This window comes from Meles meles, chromosome 6 (genome assembly GCF_922984935.1).
Source record: "Meles meles chromosome 6, mMelMel3.1 paternal haplotype, whole genome shotgun sequence".
NCBI classification, from domain to species: domain Eukaryota; kingdom Metazoa; phylum Chordata; class Mammalia; order Carnivora; family Mustelidae; genus Meles; species Meles meles.
The window spans coordinates 2,088,830-2,111,928 of NC_060071.1; the positions used below are offsets into that span (position 1 = coordinate 2,088,830).

The 23,099-nt window shown below is 55.1% G+C and overlaps 1 protein-coding gene across 5 annotated transcripts in view; it reads left to right on the plus strand.

The window, feature by feature from the left end:
• The window catches only part of ARNT2 (aryl hydrocarbon receptor nuclear translocator 2), a 141,515-nt gene that overhangs the window by 78,415 nt on the left and 40,001 nt on the right, over positions 1-23,099 (plus strand). For all 5 annotated transcript variants that reach the window (XM_046008751.1, XM_046008755.1, XM_046008750.1 and 2 more), the window contains exons 6-8: positions 3,889-3,991; positions 6,299-6,364; positions 6,679-6,764. In XM_046008751.1, the coding sequence (XP_045864707.1) occupies positions 3,889-3,991; positions 6,299-6,364; positions 6,679-6,764 (255 nt within the window). The remainder of the gene's footprint in view (positions 1-3,888; positions 3,992-6,298; positions 6,365-6,678; positions 6,765-23,099) is intronic.

The following is a 23,099-nucleotide window of genomic DNA, read 5'->3' on the forward strand; positions in this document are numbered from 1 at the left end:
TCTCGGGCCCAAGATCGCGGGCAGCACAGTCGTAGACTCCTCACGCACCACAGCATCGTGCTGGGAGAGGCGCCGTCGTGGGAGGAGGGGGGGCCCTGAGTGGGGTGCCGGGGGCCTGCACGTGGGTGCTGGGACCGAGTCCGACGATGGCAGATCCAGAAATGAAGAGAAAACCGGGGGACAAGCTGGCGTCCGACGTGGAGGAGGAGTGACCCGCGGGCGGGACGACCGAGACGGAGCAGGTGCGCAGGGCCGACATGGGAGTCTGAGGGGAGCTGCGGGTTGTACACCGGGAGCGCCGTGTGCAGGGGCTCTGGGGCCTGAGGGAGATGGAGACTCGCCTCGGAGCACGGGCATCCGGGCTGTGGAGCGCACGTCTACCTTCTCTCCGGGAGACATGCAGGCGGGAAGCCGTAGGTCAGGCTGGTCTGCTCACTGGGGCTCAGGGAACTTCTCAAAGAAGCCGAGGGTGTGGGGGTTTGTTTGCTGCAGAAGGGACATTCCAGATGGCACCCTGGCGGGGGGGGGTAGCAGGAGTCACGGGGAGGAGTGCGGAGACGGGAGATGGCTGCAGGGCTGGGCGGTCAGCACCCGCCAAGGGAGCGGGCTGGGATGGGTGCTGGGCCCCCTCGCGGCAGCATTGCAGGCTGAGTCCTCCGACCCGGGGATGAGGCTGGACTCTGGAAGGAGTCGGCCTTGGCCTGGACAGATTGTGCTTTGAGGGACCCATTGGGACCAGCCCGGGGAATGCAGCCCCGTGGTTCTAAGCCCACCCGAGGGTTCTGTGGGCCCGGAGAGAAGACTGGAAGAACGCACGGCGCAGCCTCTTCTCCGCGTCCCCTTCCTACTGGGGAGCCCCATGGCAAGTAAGCGTGACAGCCCGTTGCCGGGGAGTCAGAGTAATCCCCGGCCCCCTTTCCCGGGACTCACTGCCCAGTGTTGGGGGGGCAGCCCCTTGCCTCCATATGTCTACATTGCTTTCAGGTCAAAAGCCCAGTTTCCCAGTTTCCCAGTTTCCCTTTCAGGAACACATCCGCGGTATAAAGCTAAGCGTGCTTCCCCCCCTGGAGCACGGAAAGGGGCTCCTGTGCCCGAGGAAACTGGAGACGCACCCAGAGAAACAAACGTGAGGCCGTTGTCTCTCGGGGCCCTGACAGCAGATCATGGAAATGTGTTTTCTCATTTCCTCGTGTTCCATGGCTCATGTGTCCCACAGCTGCGATTTATTTTCAGAGCAGGCTCCGGAATTTGACAGACTCTCAGGCTGGCCTGCTCTGCAGCTGAAACCCTTTGCCATTTGGTAGATGATGAAGCGAGTGACAGTTTACCTTGGGAGCAGCTGCGAGGAGCCGGCGTCTGCGAGCGAGACAGACAGGTGTCAGCCCTGGGGCGGCCGCCCGCCCAGACCCGAACCCCCGCCTGGGGCCCCGCACAGGCAGCGCCAAGCTCTTAGCAGACGGTGGGGCGGGCCTCTGCTCGGGGCTGAGTTCTGGTGGACGTGTCCTGCCTGGAGATGTTTGGGACGCTGTGGGCCTGACCGTGTGCCCTGCGGCCTCCCTGCTACCGTGGGTGAGGGTCGGGGGGAGCCCACGCGGGTTCTGGTTCCCGCCCACTGTGCCGTGTCGGAATGTCCTGCTGGGGGTGCTGTCTTGGTGTCCTCAGCCCTGAGGGCCCGGGTACAGTGGGACAGAAGGCCCCGGCTCTGGAGTGCCACCAGCACTGGAGAGGCTGGAGAAGTTCAGGATGAGAAGGGTCCAGGAAAGAGGGTCTGGTCGAGGACAGGAACCACGTGGAGAGGGACTGCTTAGTATCTGTGCGGTTTGCCTGCACACAGCGCCCCGGTGACGGACTAGAGCTGCCCGCGGGCCGGCCGTGAGTGTGGACAGAGCACGGGGAGCAAGAGGAGGGGCGTCAGGTCAAAGAAGGGTTTTCTTTGTCCCCTCCCCCGATCAGTGACAGGGATCTGACGTGTTCGAATAGTGGAGGGGCCTGGTGGGAGGGTCTGAGGGATGGAGCAAGGCCCCCGGCTCTCGGCTCTCGGCTCTCGGCTCTCAGCTGGGCTCTTGGGGTGGAGATGCTGCATTTCCTCTGCGGTGGGAGCGAGGTGGGGGGTGGATGCAGGTCAGTTTGTAAGTATTTTGATGTAGACACGGAAATAGAAGTAAAAACCCATCGATACTCACGTTACTCAATGCCAACTTTGTTGCAAAGTCCTTCCCTGGATGGACGCGCACAGGTGGGTTCAGCCACGTGCACTGGGCCGGGAGCTGTCCACGGTGCTAGGACACAGTTCTCCACTCAGTCAGTCCTTCCCGCAGGGTTCGGAGCTCAAGGTCAAGGTAAACGGGGAGCACGCACGTAGGTCTGCTGCAGTGTGGCAAGTGGTGGGAATGTCTGTTTCCTCCAGCAGACGTGACGGTGCCTGGCTCACGTTTGCACCCCCAGGGCCTCACGGGGTGCCTGTCTCTGCAGAAACTCATGATAAATACTGAGGGAGTGAGGGAGGGGGCTGCCGGATAGGCGGGGGTGGGAAGCTCCGCCTGCAGAACCCGGAGGAGGCCTCCCAGGGCCGTGACAGGCGAGCAGGTCCGGAGGACGAGCAGGAGTTCACCAGGGTGCCCTTCACGTGGAACAGGGTGTGCACTCAGGGCAGAAAGCTCGTGTCTGCACACGTGCGAGGCAGGAGGCCCTCCGAGGGGCGGGCATGCTGGACATGTCTGGAGCCACGCACCCCGTCCGGAGGCCACTGGCCGCGGGTGCTCGTGGAGCACCCGGGACGGGGGATGTGACGATGGAACGGAGACATGTCCTGTGTGCACGAGACACACCAACATCAAAGTCTCAGGGAGCGAAACAATGCAAAGTAGCCCGAGGGGCTTCACGTGCCGAAACGGTAACACGCCAGGTGTATCGTTGAGAACGGTGCCCCCGTTCCTTCCAACCTCTTAAGACGTGGGCCTGCTGGGACACGGGGAATTCACGGGCGGCTCCGACGTTTCTCCTGGCGGCGTTCGGGGCAGTGGGGTGGACGCGGTGGGGAGGGGCAGGCAGGGCCGAATCCCCAAGCAGCCTGGGAGGAGCTCGCATCCGTGCTGCGGCCGGGAACACAGGTGGGCCGTCCGGTGCGTGCAGTCACACAGCTGGCGGCCACGTGCGAGGCAGGATGCTGGAGGCTGGAGCCCGTGAGCCTCAGCCGACGGATGGCGGGAGGGCGAAGGCGATGGAGAGACAGGGGGGTGTGCGGGGGGGGGGGGATGGAGGGAAGGACTCTCGCAGGACATCTGGCCTTCTGACCTCGACTTCCCTGTGGACGGCGGTCCTCGGGTCGGGGAGCAGCGGCTGGTGCTGGCCATGACATGCGGCTGGCGGTCTGGGCCTGGGGCGGAGGGATGGAGGGGTGGGTGCTGGGGCCGTGCATGCAGGATTCTCAGCGTACAGAGGCAGTCGTCCCTGGAGCGGATGAAGCTGGCGGGGGCCCAGCGGGAGGAGAGACTGTGGGCCACTGAGGTCTCCGGGGCAGGAGGGAGGAAGGAGAGGAGTGGAGACTGAGGAAGGGGGTGTTGGGAACAGCAACAAGGAAGGTGCCGGTGATTTCGGCAAACGCTGTCTCCACAAAATGCTGGGGAGAGACCAAAGTAGGGTGCAGACGGCGGCGTCCGATGGAGCAGGGACGGCGGGTGCAGACGGCGTTCTGCAGAAGAGCCACTTAGAATCGCGCGGGTCTCATGGCTTCACGTGTTCCCAGACCGAGAATGATGGGCATCCGAGAAACGATTCGCACAGCCCCCTCTGTCCCCCTTTGCGGAGCATTTGGAGAAAGCTCTCCGCCCCTCTGCCCCACACCTCATCAAAGGCAGAGGCTGACCGCTGTGTCCCTCTCTCACTTAGGCCGGATCCTGGACCTGAAGACGGGGACGGTCAAGAAGGAGGGACAGCAGTCTTCCATGAGGATGTGCATGGGCTCGCGGAGGTCCTTCATCTGCAGGATGAGGTCTGTGGGGGACCGGGGCGCTGTGGGGGGGGGGGTTCCGCATCACCTGTCCTGCCCCTGGCTCTGCTGCAGCCACACGTCAGGGTCCGTCTGAGAAGGCCCTCGTCCCTCATTCTCACCTCCCACCGTGGCTGACTTCCCGCAAGCTCTGCCCCCTCCCGGGTTGGCTTCCCCTGTCCCCCAGGTCTCAACTTTCTACTGGTTCTTCAACCCGTCCAGCTTCCGTATTTCTCACTATAGTTTATGTAGGATCGATGGATTTCGTACGTCCTCTTATGTTACCTGGGCCGAATGATACATTTTTATTAGAATTTAATTGTGATCCTGCCGACTGACGTTCTCGGTGTAAATATCTTGGCTCCGGGAGTGGGTGCCAGTTGCCCTGAAGAGTTAACCCGGCCTGAGCGCCCGTGACCTGCTGCGGGGATGCCTGAGTGACTGAACTGGGGGTAATGAGAGAAGTTTCTGTCCCTGAAGAAGAAAGAAAAAGGGTTTTGAGACTTTCCAGCCAGCTGAGACCACCCTGTGCCCCAGGTTGTGTCGGGAGGGGCTGGGAAGTGGCTGATGGGAGTCCACCTGGCCTGAGGGACCCTGGAGGCTCTGAAACCAGGCAATGGTTCTCACTCATTCACTCAGTTACACAGCACGTTTTCCCTGCGGGCCTGCCTGTGCCAGGGGGCTGTCGAGGTGCAGGGTTCAGCCCAGAATAAGGCGAACAGAATCCCCGATCCTGCGGAGCATGACTTTAGTCAGGGACACGGAAGTGCCACGTAGATGCTCGGACTGTGAGTGCTGCTGAGGAAAATAAAACACATTGAAGGAGTAGGAAGGAGTGGGAGTTACTGGCTTATGCCTTGGTTTTTAGGTAGGTGAGGGGAGGGCCCGTGGCTACCGTGACATTTTGAGTGGAGACCTGGGAATATCTGGGGAAAGAAAACACCAGGTAGAGGGAACAGCAAGTGCAAAGGCCCTGAGGCAGGGGTGTTCTTGGCCTGCTCAAGGGACGAAGGGGCTACTCTCCCAGGAGCAGAGTGAATGGGGCGTGGGGATGGGAGCACTGGTCCGGAAGGTCGGGATGTCAGGTCATCATGAGACATCAGCTTCTACTCTGAATGATACGGGAGGCTGTTGGTCCAACGCACGGGTGCCTGCATTAGTGTGCACATCCATCCCCGTGTGGTGGGCCTCCAGGACAGCGCCCACTGTGGACTTTCTGAGCTGCCACCCCAAGCCGTCCCCAGGAAGGCCCTCCTGGGGAGCGTCCCGAGTAGCCTCCATCCCATAAGCACTGCCCTGTCACACCAGTTCAGGCAGCCCCCTCCCTGCCCTGGGGTGCTCTAGGAGACAGTCTGGTGGCTTTTTGTGGTCCCAGCTCCACACGACCCGGATTCCCGTCGGGCAACGTGCCATCTGCTGAGTGCACAACCTTGTCCTCCAAAGCGGGGTTAGTTTGAGGACGATGCCGAGAGCCAGGCTAGCTCGCCCAGGCAGTGGGGTCCTGGATTGACCCTACTGGGGGCACACGTGTGTGCGGGACACTGCCCCAGGCTGAAGACACGTGGACCCTTATCTTGATCATTAGCATGGCCGACATCCAGAGGGTTAGCGGACATGGAGCTGGGAACGGGGAGCCCATGTAAGGTGGGTAGACCAAGGAGTGACTGCTTCTGGCTTCAGGGCAGACCTGGCTGTCCAGAGTCTGGGGGGACCATGGAGGACAGAGGCTGGAAAGGTCCCCCAGAGAGGCCTGGCCTCCCTGGAAGGACCCTCGGAAAGGCTGTTCCACCCTCTGTCCACAGTCTGCCCTTTGCCATCAGCGGCCGTGGGACGGGACTGCCGGGCAGAGCGGTGCAGTCAATAGGGAGGGTCCCCGGACGGCAGCCCGAGCCCAAGATGTTTCTTGTCACCCGTGGGCCCCCTGTGCGTGGAGTTGCTGTTGCTGCTGAGGCCTGAAACGGTCGCCGCGGTCATCGCCCACCTGCCCGCTGTCCCGAAAGCCCCCCAGTGGCACAGACGTGAGTCTGCAGCTTGGAGCGTGGCCAGGGTTCCCTAGAGTCTTTCTGTGTCCGTAGCCTCCGGGCCGGGCCCCGATCAGTGCCCAGGGGGTCACACTGCCCCGGCCTTCAGGGACAGTCCAGGTTCCAGGGCACACGCAAGCCCGCGTCGACACTCGGGAAGGGAACTGGCTGCTGGGCTCGTGGGTCCATGCGTGATCGTCACAGCCGACCTGCCGTTCTGACCGTGGCGCTCTAGGCGGTAGAAGCTTGCTGAAGCCTTTACTCATTCTGACTGTTTCTGGACTCTCAGGTGTGGAAATGCTCCTCTGGACCACCTCCCTCTGAACAGAATAACCACCATGAGAAAAAGGTTCAGGTCAGTAGGCTTTTCTGACACGAGTCTGGGGCCATGCTGGGAGAAAGCCTGAATGCACCAAGCCACAGGGCGGCAGGACCTGGAGAGGGGCTAAGCGCAGGGAGCGGCGTGGGGCACATGCCTCGGGGCTGCGCACGCGAGGGTAGCGGGGAGCTGGGTGTAGCTTCGCAGGAGGGAAAGCAGGCTGCTGGGAAGGCAACATCCAAACCCACAAGGCAAGCCTGACCCCTGTGCCTTAGACCACACAGGAGCCATCGGTGGCCTTGCCTCCCCGCCAGGTGTTGAGAGCCATCTCACAAATGCTCTTTCTTTAGGAACGGCCTTGGTCCCGTGAAAGAAGGGGAGGCCCAGTACGCCGTGGTCCACTGCACGGGGTACATCAAGGCGTGGCCCCCGGCAGGTAAGTGGGAGCCCCGCACTCATCCCAAGGGAGGTGGGCGCTCTTCTCACCATACCCTGCTTTCCTGCTAGGGACGTCTTCCTACGGAGAGAGGCAGAAAGCTCTTCTTTGGGGTAAGAACATAATGATCTTCGTAACTGGAAAAAATCATGCTTCTTAAAGCGAAGGTTTCTGGAAAGCAATCCTGCAGGGGTGGCGGGAGTCTCAGCTGTTTCTGAGTGTCACCTGGAGTCTGGGGTGAAGTCACGGTGGCATTTCAGACAATACCTCCGACACTCACTGGGAAGTTCAGACAGACAGATGGACCACGGCAGGGTCTGCTGAGGGTGTGGAGCCCTCCTGGCAACCCTCAGACAGGGCGGATGGGGATGGAAAGTGGCACAGCTGCTTAGGGAACAGGGTGGCCGGTCGTCACAGTGTTAGGCGTAGAGCTGCCCTGTGACGGAGGAGTCCCACTCCCAGGTGAGCTCAGGAGAACCCAAAGCATTTGTCCACCAAGATACGTGCACACGAACGTTCACAGCCATGTTCATGGCCAGAATGTGGAAGCAACCCAGATGTGCTCGTCTGCTGACGAATGGAGAAATAGAAAATGAAGTATCCGCACAACACAGTGTTATTCAGCCCATCGAGGAAGCGAGGGACAGACCCATGCTGCCATGCTGTGAGCCTGGAAAACGTCACGCTGAGCCTGGAAGAGAAGCCAGATAACGGGCAACACATGATCCGATCCGTTTACGTGCCATATCCAGACAAGACGGGTCCTTCCCGACGAAAGGAGTTTTGTGGTTTCCGGGTGCCGGGGAAATGACGGGTCCTGGGTACGGCGTTTCTCGTCAGGGTGACACAGAGGTTCTGGAATCAGGTAGGGGTGATGGGCACACAAGTTGTGGGTACCGCAAGGACGGTCACTCTGCTTCCCTTCCCCTCCTCCCCTACATCCCCCGCAGATCTGCTCCCACGAGGTTCACTTATCCGTGGGCCTCGTCATCCTACGCGTCGTTAGCATTATCACTCAGAGTGCGCAGAAGTATATTAGCTCAATTAAAAGTAATAAAAATGAAGTTTATTTTACCTGAATTTCTTCTTTCTCTGACACTCTGCCTTCCTTTATGTGGATCCGTGTTTCTAACCTGCGTTGTTCCCTTCTTCTTGAAGAACCTCTTGTAACATTTCTTGCAGGACAGCTCTGCTGGTAATGAGTTCTCTCTGTTTCTGTTTTTCACAGGAAGTCATTTCTCCCCCCTCACTCTTGAAGGATGATTTTACTGGATATTGGATTTTAGGTTGATGCATATTTTCCTCCAATACTTTAAATATTGTCTCTTCTTAGGGCATCTGGATGGCTCAGGCAAGTGTCTGATGCTTCATCTTGGCTCAGGTCTCAGTCTCATGGTCGTGAGCTTGAGCTCCACGTTGGGCTCCATGCTGGGCGTGGAGCCTGCTAAATGAATGAATGAATGAATGAATGAATATTCTCTCTCCTTGTTTCCACGGTTTCTGCTGAGAAGTCCACAGAACTCTTATCCTTGTGTTTCCTCAGGTGGTGTGGGACTTGTTTGTTTGTTTGTTTTAATTTTCTGGCTTCTTTCAAGATTTTTTCTTTGTCTTTGGTTTTCTGCAGAAAACCTCAGTTGTTCCATGACGTGCCTCAGTACTTCATTTTGTTTTGCTTTTTGGTTATTTCTACTTCTTAGTCATGTCTGAGTTTCCTGCATCTGTAGTTTGGTGTCAATAATTTTGAAAAATTCTCAGGCATTATTTCTTCACAAGTCCTTTGGTTCTATTCTCATTCTTCTCTTTTTGGTATTGCGAATGTCTAGGCATTATATTGTTTGAAATGGTGCTACGAGTTGGGGGTATTGTGTTCTGGATTTTTTCTCTCTGTTTTTGTCTCTTTGCATTTTATTTTTGGGACCTTCAATCGACACATTTTCAAGCTCACTGAGTCGCCCTGCCTCACAGTGTTCAGAGTCCGGACCTCTGCTCTGTAGATCTAGAAACGGTCGTGCCGGTGCTCTAGAACTGGTCAGCCCCTGTCCCTGTGGAAGAGCCCTCAGAAGCTGACGTCTTCCCCGGGCGCGGTCCTGCCATGCCGTGGGGTTACCTGGTCTCTGACATGGACGCTCCTGTCTGTGGTTCAGGGAACCTGCGAGCTTCTGCCCTACTTGTGAGACCAGATGTGTCTCAGGTGTGGACAACCGGGAGAGACACTTCCCACAGCCGCGCAGCTCATGAGCACACGTGATGGCCGCATGTGTGCCCGTTGCTGAGCAAGGCGGTCCAGCTCCAGACACGGGGCTGTCCCTCGGGGAGCACAGAGAAGTGTGGCTGGGTTGGGGGAGGGGCAGCACCTACACAGACAACCACAGCAGAGTGTGGTGAAACCACAAGCTCTGGGGACAGAGGTGGGACCTGCACCCCAAGTGACCCCAGGGTCAGGGGAGTTTCCTGGACAAGGCTTGTGCCTGGGCGGGTCGGTACCACCAAATCCAGCTCTGGGGAGCCTGTCCTGTTCTTAATGTCTTCCTCTTCGGAAGTCGTTAATCACTGCCATCATACCAGGCGAGTCCCTCATCCTGTTTCTGGCCGCAGGGTACTCTCCTTCTGACCACTTTGTCTGGGCTCCAGACCTGGGGTATCATGAGAAATGCCACGATCATCGTGAGTCTAACTCAGAGGATCCTTGTGGAATGAGCAGAAGCGATGGGTCTGAGACCCAGAGTGCGGGCTGGTGGCTGTCCCTGGAGCCTGCGCAGGTGACCCCAGGTGGGCCTTCCTGGAGTCGCACGAGGTCTGTCCCCACGAGCGTCTGGCATGGTCAGGGTGATGACGCAGCGGGACTTAGCATGACGCCTTCGGCGACCGCCTGTACTTGAGCCAAATGAGAAAGGGTTGAAGGAGCCAGGGTGTTTGTCTTGGAGAAAGCTAGGCATGATTTCTGTCTTGAAGTATTTGAGGGGGTGTCCTATGAAGGAGGAATTAGTCTTCCTTAGGATAGTTCCAGAAGGCACAGTTGGGACCAAAAGAGGAAAGTTACCAAAAGGCAGATTTTAACTCAGTTGGAAGAAATGAGCAAAGGATATGAACAGGGTATTAAAAACGTGTATAAATATAAACACATACACACACTAAGCAGATGGGAAATTTTTAGTTCCCTGGTAGAGCTGTAAATCAAAATAATTTGATATGGTCTTCTCTTACTTATCAAACGGCAAAAAGCCAAAAAGATAAAATACACAGCGTTGGTAAGATTCGGAAAAACGGACGCCTTGATGTGCTGCTGGTGGAGATACTATAAATCAGCGTAGACCTGTAGACTCGTTCGCTGGCTTTACCAAGTGCTTGAAGATGTCCATTCCCCAGTGGACAGGACTGCTTTTGTAGGAATTCAGTCCCGGAAATTAATCCGAGAAGTTTAAGCTTAATGTGTTATGTATACATTTATCTATTATCAGTTACCTTGTATCTGTTATATATATGTTTCAGCGTTATATATAATCGTAAAAGTATTCAATTAGTCTAAATTTCGGGGACGGAGCGTTGGCTGAAAGCAGCACGGAGCATCTGATGAGATACGTGACCACAAACTGGACGCGCTGTCGAAGGATACTTAAGAACGGAGCAGAGTGCTAGGACGTGTGAACAAGAATGGCAGGTTATGCAGCAGCGACAGATTCCAGGTTTACTTTGTCAGAAGTGAGCAGCGTGTCTCTGCATTGATAAATTGTACATATAATGTAACCCAGTGTTACTTCCGTGGGGCGGCACGTTCCTTCCTTGTCTCTTCTCTCTTCACTCCTGCATTTGCCTGGCTTTTATGGGATTTTCATAATCATAAAAAATGATGTTTTTGTTTTTTTAAATATTTTATTTATTTATTTGACAGACAGAGATCACAAGTAGGCAGAGAGGCAGGCGGGAGGTGGGGGGCAGTCTCCCCGCTGAGCAGAAAGCCCTATGCAGGGCTCGATCCCAGGACCCTGAGACTATGACCTGAGCTAAAGGCAGAGGCTTTAACCCACTGAGCCACCCAGATGCCCCAGAAAATGATGTTTTAAAGAAGTCTGTCTGGGGACACCTGGGTGGCTTAGCTGGCTAAGCCCCGGCTTTTGCTTTCGGCTCAGGTCATGATCTCAGGGTCGTGAAATCGAGCCCCACGTTGGGCGCCATGCCCAGCGGGGAGTCTGCTTGGGATTCTCTCCCCTTCTGTGCCTCCCCCTGCTCTCACTCTCTCTGTCTCTTAAAAAGAAGAAGAGGAAGAAGAAGCCAATCTGAATTTTCTAAAGCACATTCCAGACGGTTGGATTAAGTGGCTTGCGCTGAATTCAGAAATCATGTCCTTTTTTTTTTTTTGCGTTTTAGTTTTGTTTTGTTGTTGTATTTCACTGCTGTGCATCTACAAAGAAGGTTCTGGAACACAAGCCATGATTACAGCCTGCCTCGGGGCTGCTCAGCTGATGCCGCCTGTTCTGCGGCTGAGGATACGCTGGCCCTTGGTGGAAACCACACTCTCAGCACGTAGGACACTTCGCGCTTCCCACGGAGATCTCTCTAGACGGCGTGCTGCATCATTTCCCACCCCAGTGCTTAGCTCAGACCTGGCTCGGACTGTGTGTTTCCTAAAGACTGGACAGATGGATGGAGGGATGGATGGACGGATGAAAGGAAGAAAGGGGAGAAGGAAAGATGGACACAGAATAGTTGACCTACGGGGGTGGATATGGGAAAGAATTTCGTGCCAGAATTTCCAAAGGCGCTTGTACAGTCTGCTTTCCCAGAAGCCTTTTAAGCTGGAAGAGAGTCATGGGGCACAATGAGGTGGCTGCGGTGAGGTCATTGGCTCGCTCACCCCGGGATAAGGTCATGGACTGGATCAGTGACTCCCCCCCCACTTGCATGGGGCCTCATGAGTGCTCCGGAGCCTTGCTGTCCCTGCTCGCCCCAAGCTCCTTAATTACAAACGCGGCTAGAAAGGCTGAAGTCCTAAGCACCCATGTTGCTGAAGATCTATCGACAGGTGCCCTTGGACGTCTCTAGAGGTGAGCAGGAGAGGTAGACCTCGTGCAGCAGACGAGGGCCTCGGGAAGGAGTCCCGGACGACCCACGTGCGGCCCATGGACCTCCTCCCCGGCCGGCTGGCGGAGCACTCAGACCTCTGCCTGGGGCCCACCGACACCACCGTGCCTTCCCGTGGGTCCCGAGCCCCATCTGTGACACGGTGGCCTCCCCGGTCCCCCTCGCCGTGCTGTGTACTACGTGGGTTTCATTTGAAGTGTCTGGGGTGTGACGGGAAGAAGGAGCGGGGCTCCCAAACAGTCCCCTCTGCTTGTGCACCTGCTTCGTCTCTCAAAGCGGATGCGTCGTGGCCCCCTGGCTCAGAGGGTGAGCAAGTTCAGCTCTCGTGAGGCGGTGGTGCTCGGAGCCCAGGGAAATGCCGACGTTGGGAAGGTGACATTTTTTTGCCCCAGCTGGTTGTTATCGCCCTGCTGCCTTGCGTTTCAGACGGACGTCCGGCCTTGAGCCAGAGGCCACCTCCCTGCAGGCCTGTCTTCAGGGACTGTGCTCTGACCGGCTTGCTTCACCACGACGCTCTGCGGTGGGGACTGGGGGGATCTCTGCACATGAGGCCATGTGTCCGCCCAGGGGACCCACGGTCCGACCCAGGGGAGGGGGGGCACTGACTGGATCCGGCCCCTCCCTCGGGCCGCGCGGTGGGGAGGGTCTCCGTGGCTCGTGCCCCTCTTGCTCAGGCTCCCTCTGCTGCAGGGCTGTCGGTGAGCCTCGGCCACAAAGCGCCAGGGGCCTGGGGCGGGGGGGGTTGGGGGTTTGGGTCAGCATCTGCTGTGGCCAGGCCAGCGCTGTCCCCTCACCAGACAGCCCAGTCCAGTCTAAGCTCGTCCCCAACGGCCCTGCACTTCTCACACGCCTCTTGCGGGGCACAGCGTGTGTGTGTGTCTTGCCTTCATTTGAAAATCTCCAAAAGCTGCTTCGTCTGAATGGAGGCCCCCGACCCGCCAGGTGGTGGCTGCACCCCTGCTTTCTTTGACCCTCGGCCACCCTGTCCTGCACCCTTCCGCACACTTCCGTGCCCCCCAGGGTCCAGGTCCTGCTCCAGCAGGCAAGCTGAGGCCCTGGTCAGACAGCACAGCCAGGAGAGCCCAAGCAGCATCTGCGGATGTCGTCCGGCTCCTCGCTCCTGGGCCGGGCACAGCCGCTGCTCCGCGTCCTTCAGTGACGGTGCTTGAGGTCCTGCCACAGGCCAGACACTTTACGAGGTCCTGGGGACCCCGGGGCTGGCTCGTCTGGCACGGGTCCTGCCCTGGTAGCTCACAGGCCAGGGGAGGGGACAGGCAGGCATGCCGGTACTGGCAGAGCCTGGCGTCGGGGGTCAGCAGAGGGGCACAGGTAGGGAGGCTCCCGTCCGCTGGGAGCATCATAGTCGGCTTCTCTCTCCTCCGCACCATGGCCAGCCCTCATGGAGAGCCCCACCGGCAAGGACGGAGTAACACCAGAGCTGAAATGCAGGCATGAAGGAGATGTAGGAATTTCGTAATTGAAAATGTTTTGTAGGCACAGGGCTAGTGTGGGTGAGGGTCTGGGGTTTGAATAATGACCACAGCTCCCTTGGTGACTGCTCGCTGCCTGCTGGGCTCTAGGAGTGGCCTGTGTGTGCTTACGCTCTTTAATTTTTACGAGAACCCTGAGGAAGTGCTGGCCCTGTTATCGTGCCTGTCAGACAGAGGAGACGGCGAAGACCCACGTGGTGCCGTCATGAGCTCAGTTCCCAGCCGCAGGGGGCCGGCTGGGCTGAGACCAGGCCTTCCTGATGCTCTCACCACGGTGCTCTGCTCGCTGCCAGTGGGAGGGGAGCTGGACTGGCCGCCCCGGGGAGCTCACCGCAGCTGGTGAGGGAGATGGTTGCGTCCGATCCGGGGGTTGGGGCCCATGGGCCAGGCAGGGAGCGTGAACCCTGCCCTTCAGGGCACAGAACGTCACGAAGGCCACTGAGGGTTCCGACAGACGAGTCTGCATGTCGGAGTGAAGTGGAGGCGGAGCAGGGATGGGCTGGAGGCCAGGGGACCGGAGGAGACTCACGCAGGGAGAAATCGTGCCCGAGTCAGGCCATGCCTTGCAGAGGGAAGGGGATGCGTGATGTGGGAAAAGCAGGTGTGGGCTGCAAGTGCGGCTGGCAGGGTTCGGGTCCACGATGGATTCCAGGGCCCCGTGGCTAGGGGCGCACCAGACTGCCTCCCCCCACCCGTGCGGATGGGCGTGGAGATAACCTGGGCTTTAGATGCGTAGCGCAGAGATCAGCTACGTGGGCGTCTTACGTCATCTGTGTGTCCAGAAGTTGGTCGCCCACACTTGGTCAGCCCGACTGGCTCAGCCTCATCTGTGGACCGCGTTCCCTCCGCCGTCTTGTCTCCCTCACTGCTGGGCCGACCCTGCGGTCTCCTGCAGCAGGAGCGAGAAGGCATGCCATGCCCAGTTCCAACCCCCGTCTGCGCCGTCCGCCCTGGGGCCTCCCCGTGCCTCCCCCGTGGCCGCCCCGGGAGCTCCTGGGTCGCAGGGCTCCCTCTCCGGAGAGGCCCGAGACGGACTTTTGTTTTCCTTTTCTGGCAGTCTGCTTCTCCTTTCTCCCGCTGCGCCATTTGCAGGTTGTTTTGAGTGTATCCCTCGAATTCAAGACATTCACTCACATGGCATCCAGGGTCGGGCCGTTTTCATTCCTCTTACCTGGTGCCGGGTGGGCCCCCGCGCTCGCACAGTGGGGTCTTTCTCTCCACGGGGAGGTTCATCTGGATGGCTCCAGCCTGCGTCTACCCCGCTCCGCTCACACCTGCACCGCCTCGATCCCCCGTCGGCTCCCCTCCGGCTTACGTGGGTCAGAAACCTTTTCTTCCACGTTCTTGGGGAGTTTCTCAGTCCGAATCCTCTACGTATGATGCCTGTTTACATTTGTAAAACTCTGCAATCGTACGTTTCACATGAACTCAGCACTTGCTGAGTTAAGGCTGTGACCTTTTCGTAACTATCGTGTCCTCTTGCGTCACGTCGGGTCATTGAGTTTGGGGGTTTCCCACTCCGTCTCCCCTTTCTCACATGCTGGTATCTTCCCACGTGGCTCGCCCTCCAGAGGCCGCTGTGTGGTTGCCCGTTGAGAGGCTTGGGACCACTTCCGTCACTGGCCATGTGGGTTCCAGTTCAATCTGTCAGGCCCTGGCAAGGGCAGAAGAGGAATGCTTCCCTTTCCTCTTTCCCAACCAAGGGTCCATTTGCACCCGAGGACAGAGGTGGGGCAGGAGATGACCGAGGTCACATAGGGCCCTGGTCAGACACGCTGGCAGGCAGCCACCGTGCTGCCTTCTGGGAGGTGTGGGTTCAAGCCTGGCTCTCCCTTGTGATTTGCCCCCGTTCTGCACTAATCTCAAGCCACCATAGCTCGAAGCTCAGGGGTTGGCCTTCCTGGGGCCCTTCCACACACATTCCAGCTGTCCTTTCCCATCAGACACAGGGGGCTTGTGTCTTGGTCCCCTCTTCCCTCAGTCCGGTCTTGCCCTAACCACGCACTCCCAGATTTCCTCACGCTTACGAGTCGGCTTAGGGCAACCCTCCCGGTTTTCGGTACTGACGTAGAGTCTCCTAGCTCGGTCCCTGGTCACTGTCAATGTCATTTGCAAGGTTCAGGTCGTTTCTCCAGTGGTCTCTGTTTATTCTTTTGATCTCCAGAGCTCTGCTTTGCAAAGTGAGGGGACCCATTTCTTTAGAGTCACCGGCAGGAATGCAGAAATGCACCATGCCTGCAGGCCGGCGTTTCCCAAAATAGCTTCGGAGAAATGCACATCCCAGAGATGCACCATGAAGCGAAGATCCTGCGTTCAGGGATGTGGGAAAACCTCACGTTCTCTTTTCCCTTCCTAGAGAAGCACACTAAGTGCTCTGTGTAGGTCCAAGTGGTGAGACCTCGTTATCTTCGTTGAAACTATGCTTCCCAAATGTATTTGGCCAGAGAAACCTTTTTTTTTTTTTCCTAAAACTTATTACTGTTCCTCAGAGAGTATCTTGGAAGCATATTATGAGTGAGTGGCCCGAAGCACTTGCAGAGGTGGTAGTTTCCCCTGCATCTGGCAGACGGCACAGAGATGTCTTAATTCATGGGACGATGTCAGTCCAGGACAGACTCCATCCGGCGTTACCGAACAGGCCAACTTTCCATGCGTGTCTGCGCAGGGTTCGCGCAAGCCCAGCTAAGAGATGAACACACATTTCTGGCCAGTGCCGGGGTTTTATCCCAAACAGCGGTTTCCAGTTACACACTTGTTTTGCATGACTCAGGATTTATTTAAACCTGGTGTTAGCGCAGCGAGTTTCCGAAGGAAAGGTGATTGGACGTGGGGCAAAATGAGCTTTGTGACACCGATTCGGGAACGACCGGAATCTGTGGAAATGGCTGGAATCATACCGCTCCTATTAAATCCCACTTGGGTAAATGTGGCTCCGGCCAGGAACTGTTCCCTCCTGACACCACTTCGGCGGCTCTGGCCTCCCACCGAGCAGCCCAGCACTCGTCTCTCTGTTCTAATACTAACCACATGGCACCATGGTGATCTGGCTCTCTGTGTCCCCCTGGCAGCCAGTGAGCTCCTTGAGAGGAGGCGCTGGGTCTCACGCACCACTGAATCTCAGGGCAGCCCGACCACGGCCACGGGGAAGGAGCTCACAAAGTATCAAGCATGACAGGGGCCTGGCTGAACTTGGACCTGGCCTTTGGACCCACAGAATGCCAGAGCCACAGAGAACCTCGCGTGTGGCCTCCGGCCAGCCCCTCCTGCATGCAGGGGTAGAACCAGAGTCGCACAAGACTCTGTCTCCGTGGACCCCAGCATCCCTCCCTCTCCCTCGACCCCAGAGGAAGCCTGTGGCCAAGCAGAGGCTACCTCTTTTGAGGAGTGCTGAGCACAGCACCTTCCATGTCCCAGGGCTGCTGGAACTGGTTGTTCTGATTTCCAGGTGCTGGGCACTGTGCTCTGTGCTCGTGGACGTGTTCTCACCCAGTGCCCTGCAGCTCCATTTCACAGATCGCCACCGTCATTAGTCCCCTTTCCTAAACTGCCAGGAGGCCAGAGGCTCTGCAGTCAGGACACAGGAGAGGCAGGACGCCGAGTCGGGGCTCCTGTCCTCTGGCACTGGGGCCCTTCGTCACCGTCGAGTCCCTCTCTTCCTAAGGACTTGTCTTCTGGGGCGCCTGGCTGGCTCAGTTGGTAGACCACGCGGCTCCTGACCCCTGGGTCATGAGTTCAAGCCCCACGATGGGCATGGAGCCCGCTTCAAACATAGACAGACAGACGCGCCGAAGATGTGTCTTCTGTGATGCTGGTGTCAGCCACGAGGACCACTTTTCCCTGAAGCATCTTTCCTGGAACCAGTTTGGCTCCTCGGGGCACTCACTGGGAGGCCTCCACAGCAGCCTGTCGTCCAGAGAAGACCCGTCACTACTGTCTCAAATATGAAGACAATTTGTGTCTCCCTGTATCGGGGGCCATGGGGTGACCCGCAGAGCTCAGCTCTGTGCTCTGAGACATGCTCTCCAAAGGATACACAGGCCTTTTGCTCCTTGCTTGGGCCAAGGGCCATTTTCTAAGAGGCCCCATGGGGCCAGTACACTGTAGGGAGAGACCAGAAGGGGAGCCCAGCCAACCTGTAGTGGAAAATTACCATATTCTATCAAAAGTCTTTGCCCTTCCTATCGTTCGGGAAGATTCCTCCTTGGGTGGGCTGCCCCCCGAGCCGATCTGGAGGCGTGCTTTCGCAGACGGGAATCAATGGCACTGAAATTGGTGGCCAGCGGGGAGCCTTCAGGAATTTTCCAAAAAGGGGCTTGAAATTGGATGAGGCGGTGCTTTGGTGGGGTGTGGCCTTGGCGATTGTGTGGCCCGTGGCTGGGGGAGGTGGGGTGGGAGGGGGTGGGGGAGAGCCCCGCCACAGGACAGGCGTGTGGAGGCGGCCCCGGGGGTGGAGGCCTGAGGTCGGTGGGAGGAGGGAGCAGCCCTGCCAGGGCAGTGGTCCCCACGATGAAGGTGCCCTGGACGCAGCCAGGTCTCAGGGCCTGCAAGAGGCAGGTGGCCGCGGGCGTGGGTTGCGAAGAACACATCTTCCAAGGGCTGAGTGGAAGGGGCTCGTCTGGGAGCCAGTTAGTTGGAGAAAGGCGAGCAGGGGCGAGTGGGACCTGGTGTTCATGGGGCAGACGACGGAGTGGAAAGCAGCGAGACGCCGGGGAAGGTGAGGGGCGTGGGCAGAACCGGCGCGGGGTGGCCTGAAGGGCAGGCGAAGGCGAGTGGTGGGACGGGGGGTGTCAGCCAGCGCCCAGCGAGCCCAGTGTTGTTGGGTGGTGCGGGGAGCAGCACAGCCCCCAGCAGGCCTGAGGCTGGGCGTGCGGACTGCCGGCCCCACCTTCTGCACTGGTGGGAGGTGTTTGACTCTAGCAGGCAGCTGGTGGGGCGCCTCATTGTGCCTGTGAGAGCTGAAGGTCACGGTGATGTCCTGCCATCAAGAGAGGGAGCGAGAGAGGCTCAGTGTTCTTGGGCCTCCCTTGGAAAACAGCCCACTGCGTTCCATTGAAGTCCTCCCCCCTACAAGGAAGGTGACAGGGCCACAGTCCCCTCCTCCCCTTATGGGTGGTGAAGCTGATGCCTGGTGGGGGGCTGCTGATGTGCCCCTGTCCCTTTCTCCCGATGTCCCCGCTGCACCTCCCTGTGGCCTGAGTGGCTCGGCCCTTGCTGGCTAGCCTTTTGTTTGCCGATCGTGATTTATTGGAAACAAAGCTGTAGCTTCTGAGTCCAAGTATAAACAGAAGATACTCATTTATGTCTTTGCTTTTAGACAAAAAATGATGCATGTAAATTGTCAAGATTGAGCTCATTTGGAAAGCAGTGTTGCAATTCTGCCAGCTGTTTCAGAATTAAACATCTAGCGCCATGGGGTGCATTTTCTCTCCGTGTGGGGGGTCAAGGGGTAGAGTTCTAACGTCTGGATCTAAGTACACCATGCGCACGGGCCTGGCGCTGTGGGAGAACAAGGCACCATGTCAGAAGACTTTGAGAGCGCGCAGCCCCCTTTTCGAGTACAGATGGCACGTGCTGGCCTTTGTTTTTATCCTGGTGCCTTTATTTTCTTAAGATAACTATGACAAAACTAACCCATCTCCATTAAGGAAATTTAAAAGGTCTATAAAATCTTTGAAAACACAGTAAAATTCACCCACAAACCCATTTTTTTTAAATCTTTAAAAGGTGATGAACTAAAAATAAGTCTCCCTTCCTGCCCAGGTCCCATCCTGGAGAACCAGCTGAAAACATCCCAGTGCTTCTTATCTGTGTGTGTGTGGTCGAAGCTCATGTAAATTTTATTACATAGCCTGTTTTTTAACTTCTCATGGGTATCGTAAATATGTTCCCAAGGTAGGACATGTAGCGCTACTTCCTTCTGTAGCTGCACAGTAGCTCATCACCATTCCTCAGAGGGGAGCACTGAGGTGGTTTTTAGGTTGGGGCTCCTGCAGGGGATTCTTCAGTGAATGTCCTTGTGCACATTCTTGACCCACGAGTGCTGGTGTGTATGCTGGGTCACCTCCGCATTGGAATAACAAGGACATAAGTCCTTTATCGTGGAAACTGCCATATTTCCCCTACAAGGCAGGATGGGAGAGTGTCTGTCTTCCCACATTCCCACCAACAATGATTCCATTGTTCTGTAAGTTTTGCCAGTCTGATAGTGTAGGGGGGAAAGGATGTATTTCAAATTGGATTTTTTTTCTTAGCAAGGTCAAACATCTTTCCCCGGGTATGTTGACTCTCTGTATTTCCCTGCAAGTTGCTTGTTCGTGGTGTATGCCCATTTTCCTGTCAGGTGTTGTGATTTCTTCATTTACTTAGAGGAGGTCTTTTAACGTTATGAATATTAAACCTTTGTTTATTGTATGTTGCAAGTATTTTCTTCTCGCCTGACATTTAGTTTCTGATTTTGTTTGTATTGTTTTTTGCTGCATGGAATGAATGAGGGACACAGAACATGGTCTCATCTTTCCCTGCTGGTTCAGAGCTCTTGTGACAGACTTCCAGGGCTGGATACAATTCAGCAATGTCTTCAGGGCTTTTCAGCCCACTGCTACCCCCTGATGGTGACGTTTCCTTGGTGGTTGCTTTAGTTTGTTTCTTTTTGCTCTCCGTCTGCTGGTGGCTGGCACTCGTTGCTTTCCATGTGCCTGTTTTTATCCTGTCTCCAGCTGGTCACAAATTGCTGTTTCTCATCCTTCATGGCCTAAACAACCACACCCCCCACGTGCTGGCATCCTGCGTAAAAGGGAATAAAACAGGCTACGGGTTGGGTACTGGCAGCCTGTTTTGAGAGCAGAGTGCACACACTGCCGTGAATGGCCTCGGGACATCTGTGAGGGCAGCACAGAAACCTCGTTCTGGTTGCTGAGATGATAGTGAGTACTTTCCAGATGGATGAGGTGTGTCTAGGTTTTTGCCTTACATGCGAGACCCCCTGATGGCATGGGTGCTCAGAGCCCAGAAGTCGGTGTAACCGCACCAGAGTCACCATGACGCCACGTGAAACCTCCTCCCCCTGCTGCCATCCAGAGCCATCCGTCCCCAGGGCCTGCCAGTCGCACCAGACAGACACACCCAATTCTTGCCAATCCTTGTCTATAAAGCCTTCCCCAGGGTTCCACCGACCTCCCAGACACCTTATTGGCATCCTGTCACGGCTACTGTTACAGCTGGTTTGCATCTGTTTTCCCTGCTTCTGCGGTGCACCTGGGGGCAAGGACCACGTCGTAGTATTTCTGCGGTATATATACTGCAGGCACAGGGCTTAGAGCAGAGGAGGGAGCTGGCGAGTGTTTGGTACCTAAGTCTCTCTTTGCATCTCCTGATCACACGCCCTGCTGTACCAATCTGGGAGGTACAATCTGGAGGTACCCAGGTTTTCCAATATCACTGTTTAACATTTTTATTTAATCATTACGGTTGAAAGAATTTATGCAACTTTATAACAAAACACTAAGTACGAAAACAGAAATGGCAAATCGGTTTTGTTTCATGGCCCATTCTGATGGACTGTTTTGGGTCTGCTTCTCTAATGAGTGGGAAGAAGCCACGCTCGATTCGTGATGCTTGTGAGGGACGCAGGAGGGCACTGTCTCCGTTCATGTGCAGTGTCCATGTCATGGCTAACCCACTAGGAAGGGCAGGAGCAGACACCGAGTACCCGTGGAAGGCACTATAGGTTGAACGGTGATTTCCCAAAATTCGTAGGTTGAAGTCCTAAGCCCCAGTATTTCAGAATTTGACCTCTTTGGATGTAGAGTCCTTGCAGATGTAATTAGTTAAGTGAAAAAGAGGTCATACTGAAATATGGCGGGTTCCTGATCCCATGTAACTGGTATCCTTATAAAAGGGCAAATCAACTATTGGTATAAAGGAATCTATCCTGAGTAACTTTTGGTGAAGGATGGAAATCAAAATGAAGCCCTAATTACAAACTATTTTGTAATTAGCAACCATGACCCCACAACATCTCGAGGTTTGGGGCACGTGGCTGAAACACGGTTTGAAAGAGAGCTGTGTCTTGAAATGCTTTCATTATTAAATGTGGGGAAATTGGGAATTTAACTTATATATTAGGAATTTAATTTATGCAAGTAGAACTTCTTTGACCTCTGAGCAAGGAAAAGAGAACAAAATGTCACGAGCAGACTAAGAAGATGCAGTTAATGAAGCAGGAAAAATGAAAAACTCTTATTTGAAAACAAAAGTATTGCCCTAATGATGCATAGTTCTTCATGAAGAGATGTAAAGGAGGAAACCTCTGACAATCCAATTCTAATTCTAAAAAAAGAATAAAAATAAATGCATGTTAAGAATGAAGAGATTTATCAGAGAATATGTAAAAACTTAGGAACAAACAGTGTGGATAACAGATTTATGCATGTTAAGATTTTTAGGAGGAAAGTTAATTTCTGGGAAAATATGTAACCAGATTTGAATAAAGAAGAGAAAAAAAATCAAAGGTAGATAAAAAAAATTGTAAAAACTGGCAAAGAATTGCTCTCTCCATGGTACCAGGCCTGGAGGTTTTATGGGCAAATTATTTGAACACTTGCAGAGTAGAGGGAGAGATGGAAAGTATACTGCTTTGTTTGTTCAAGTTAGTATGACTTTGGTACAAAACCTGGTAAGGGTATATTAAAAAAAAACCAACAAAAAAACCAAAGCTGTGAACCGAACTTCATTTGTCAGTGTGAGACACTAAATACAAGTGTTAGCAAACCAAATGAATAGTTACACATGATGATTGCAAGACTAAGTGGCTTAACATCAGAAAATCTGTTAATGTAATTAACCAAAGGAGAAAGCCTGTGCGACAAAAATTCATTTCAGTTAGTAAACTTTAAAAATAAATATCTTTATGAACTAATAATAGAACTGGGTTTCCTTAACAGAGACAGAACGAAGGCTGGACCCGCCCATCAGCACCTGACAGAATGGGGACCTTTGGTCCGGGTCGGGGTCTCCACACTGGGGGCGGGGGAGGGGTAAGGCTCGCTCTCACACTCACGGGCAACAATGTGTGACTTCTACCCACGGCAGTAAAGAGGAGGGAAGGAGGCATAATCACTACTGAAGGGAGAGAAGAAAGAAAAGGAAGGTGAAATTAACATTTCATGAACAACTTGCAGACGATGTGACGATCTCTCTGAAAAACCGAATCCAATCATGGAAGGTCTTCCCGGAGACGAAGAGCCATTTAGAAAATAGAAGAAGAAAATGAAGAAGAAAGAAAGAAAAGAAAAAAAATCACAATATGAAAAATACCCGTTTGTAAAGAGAGCAGTGTTGCAGCATGCGTGTTAAAAATATTAACAGGAAATACGTAAGAGCGCTTGAACTGCAGGATGATGCTGAGGGACACGTGGGGGCCACTTAACCGGAGCATCACCCATGCTCTTTGATACGAAGGTTTAACATTACAGACATTTTAGTTCATGCCAAACCCATGCGTAGATTTGCTACCATTTCAATAATTGTGCCACTGAGGTTTCTTTCAAGTGAAAGTTAATTCTGAAATTCATATGGGCCAATAAATATAAAAATAGCCAACAAAATCCTGATAAGCAGAGTACTGAGGAAAAATTGCCATACCAAACCTGAAAATGTGTATGTTAAAGCCTGAATAATTAAAATGTGATAAATTGAACTTAAAAATCAAATTATTGAACCAAAGACCTACAAGAGACTCTAGTCTCTTTAGAAATGTGCTGTGTGA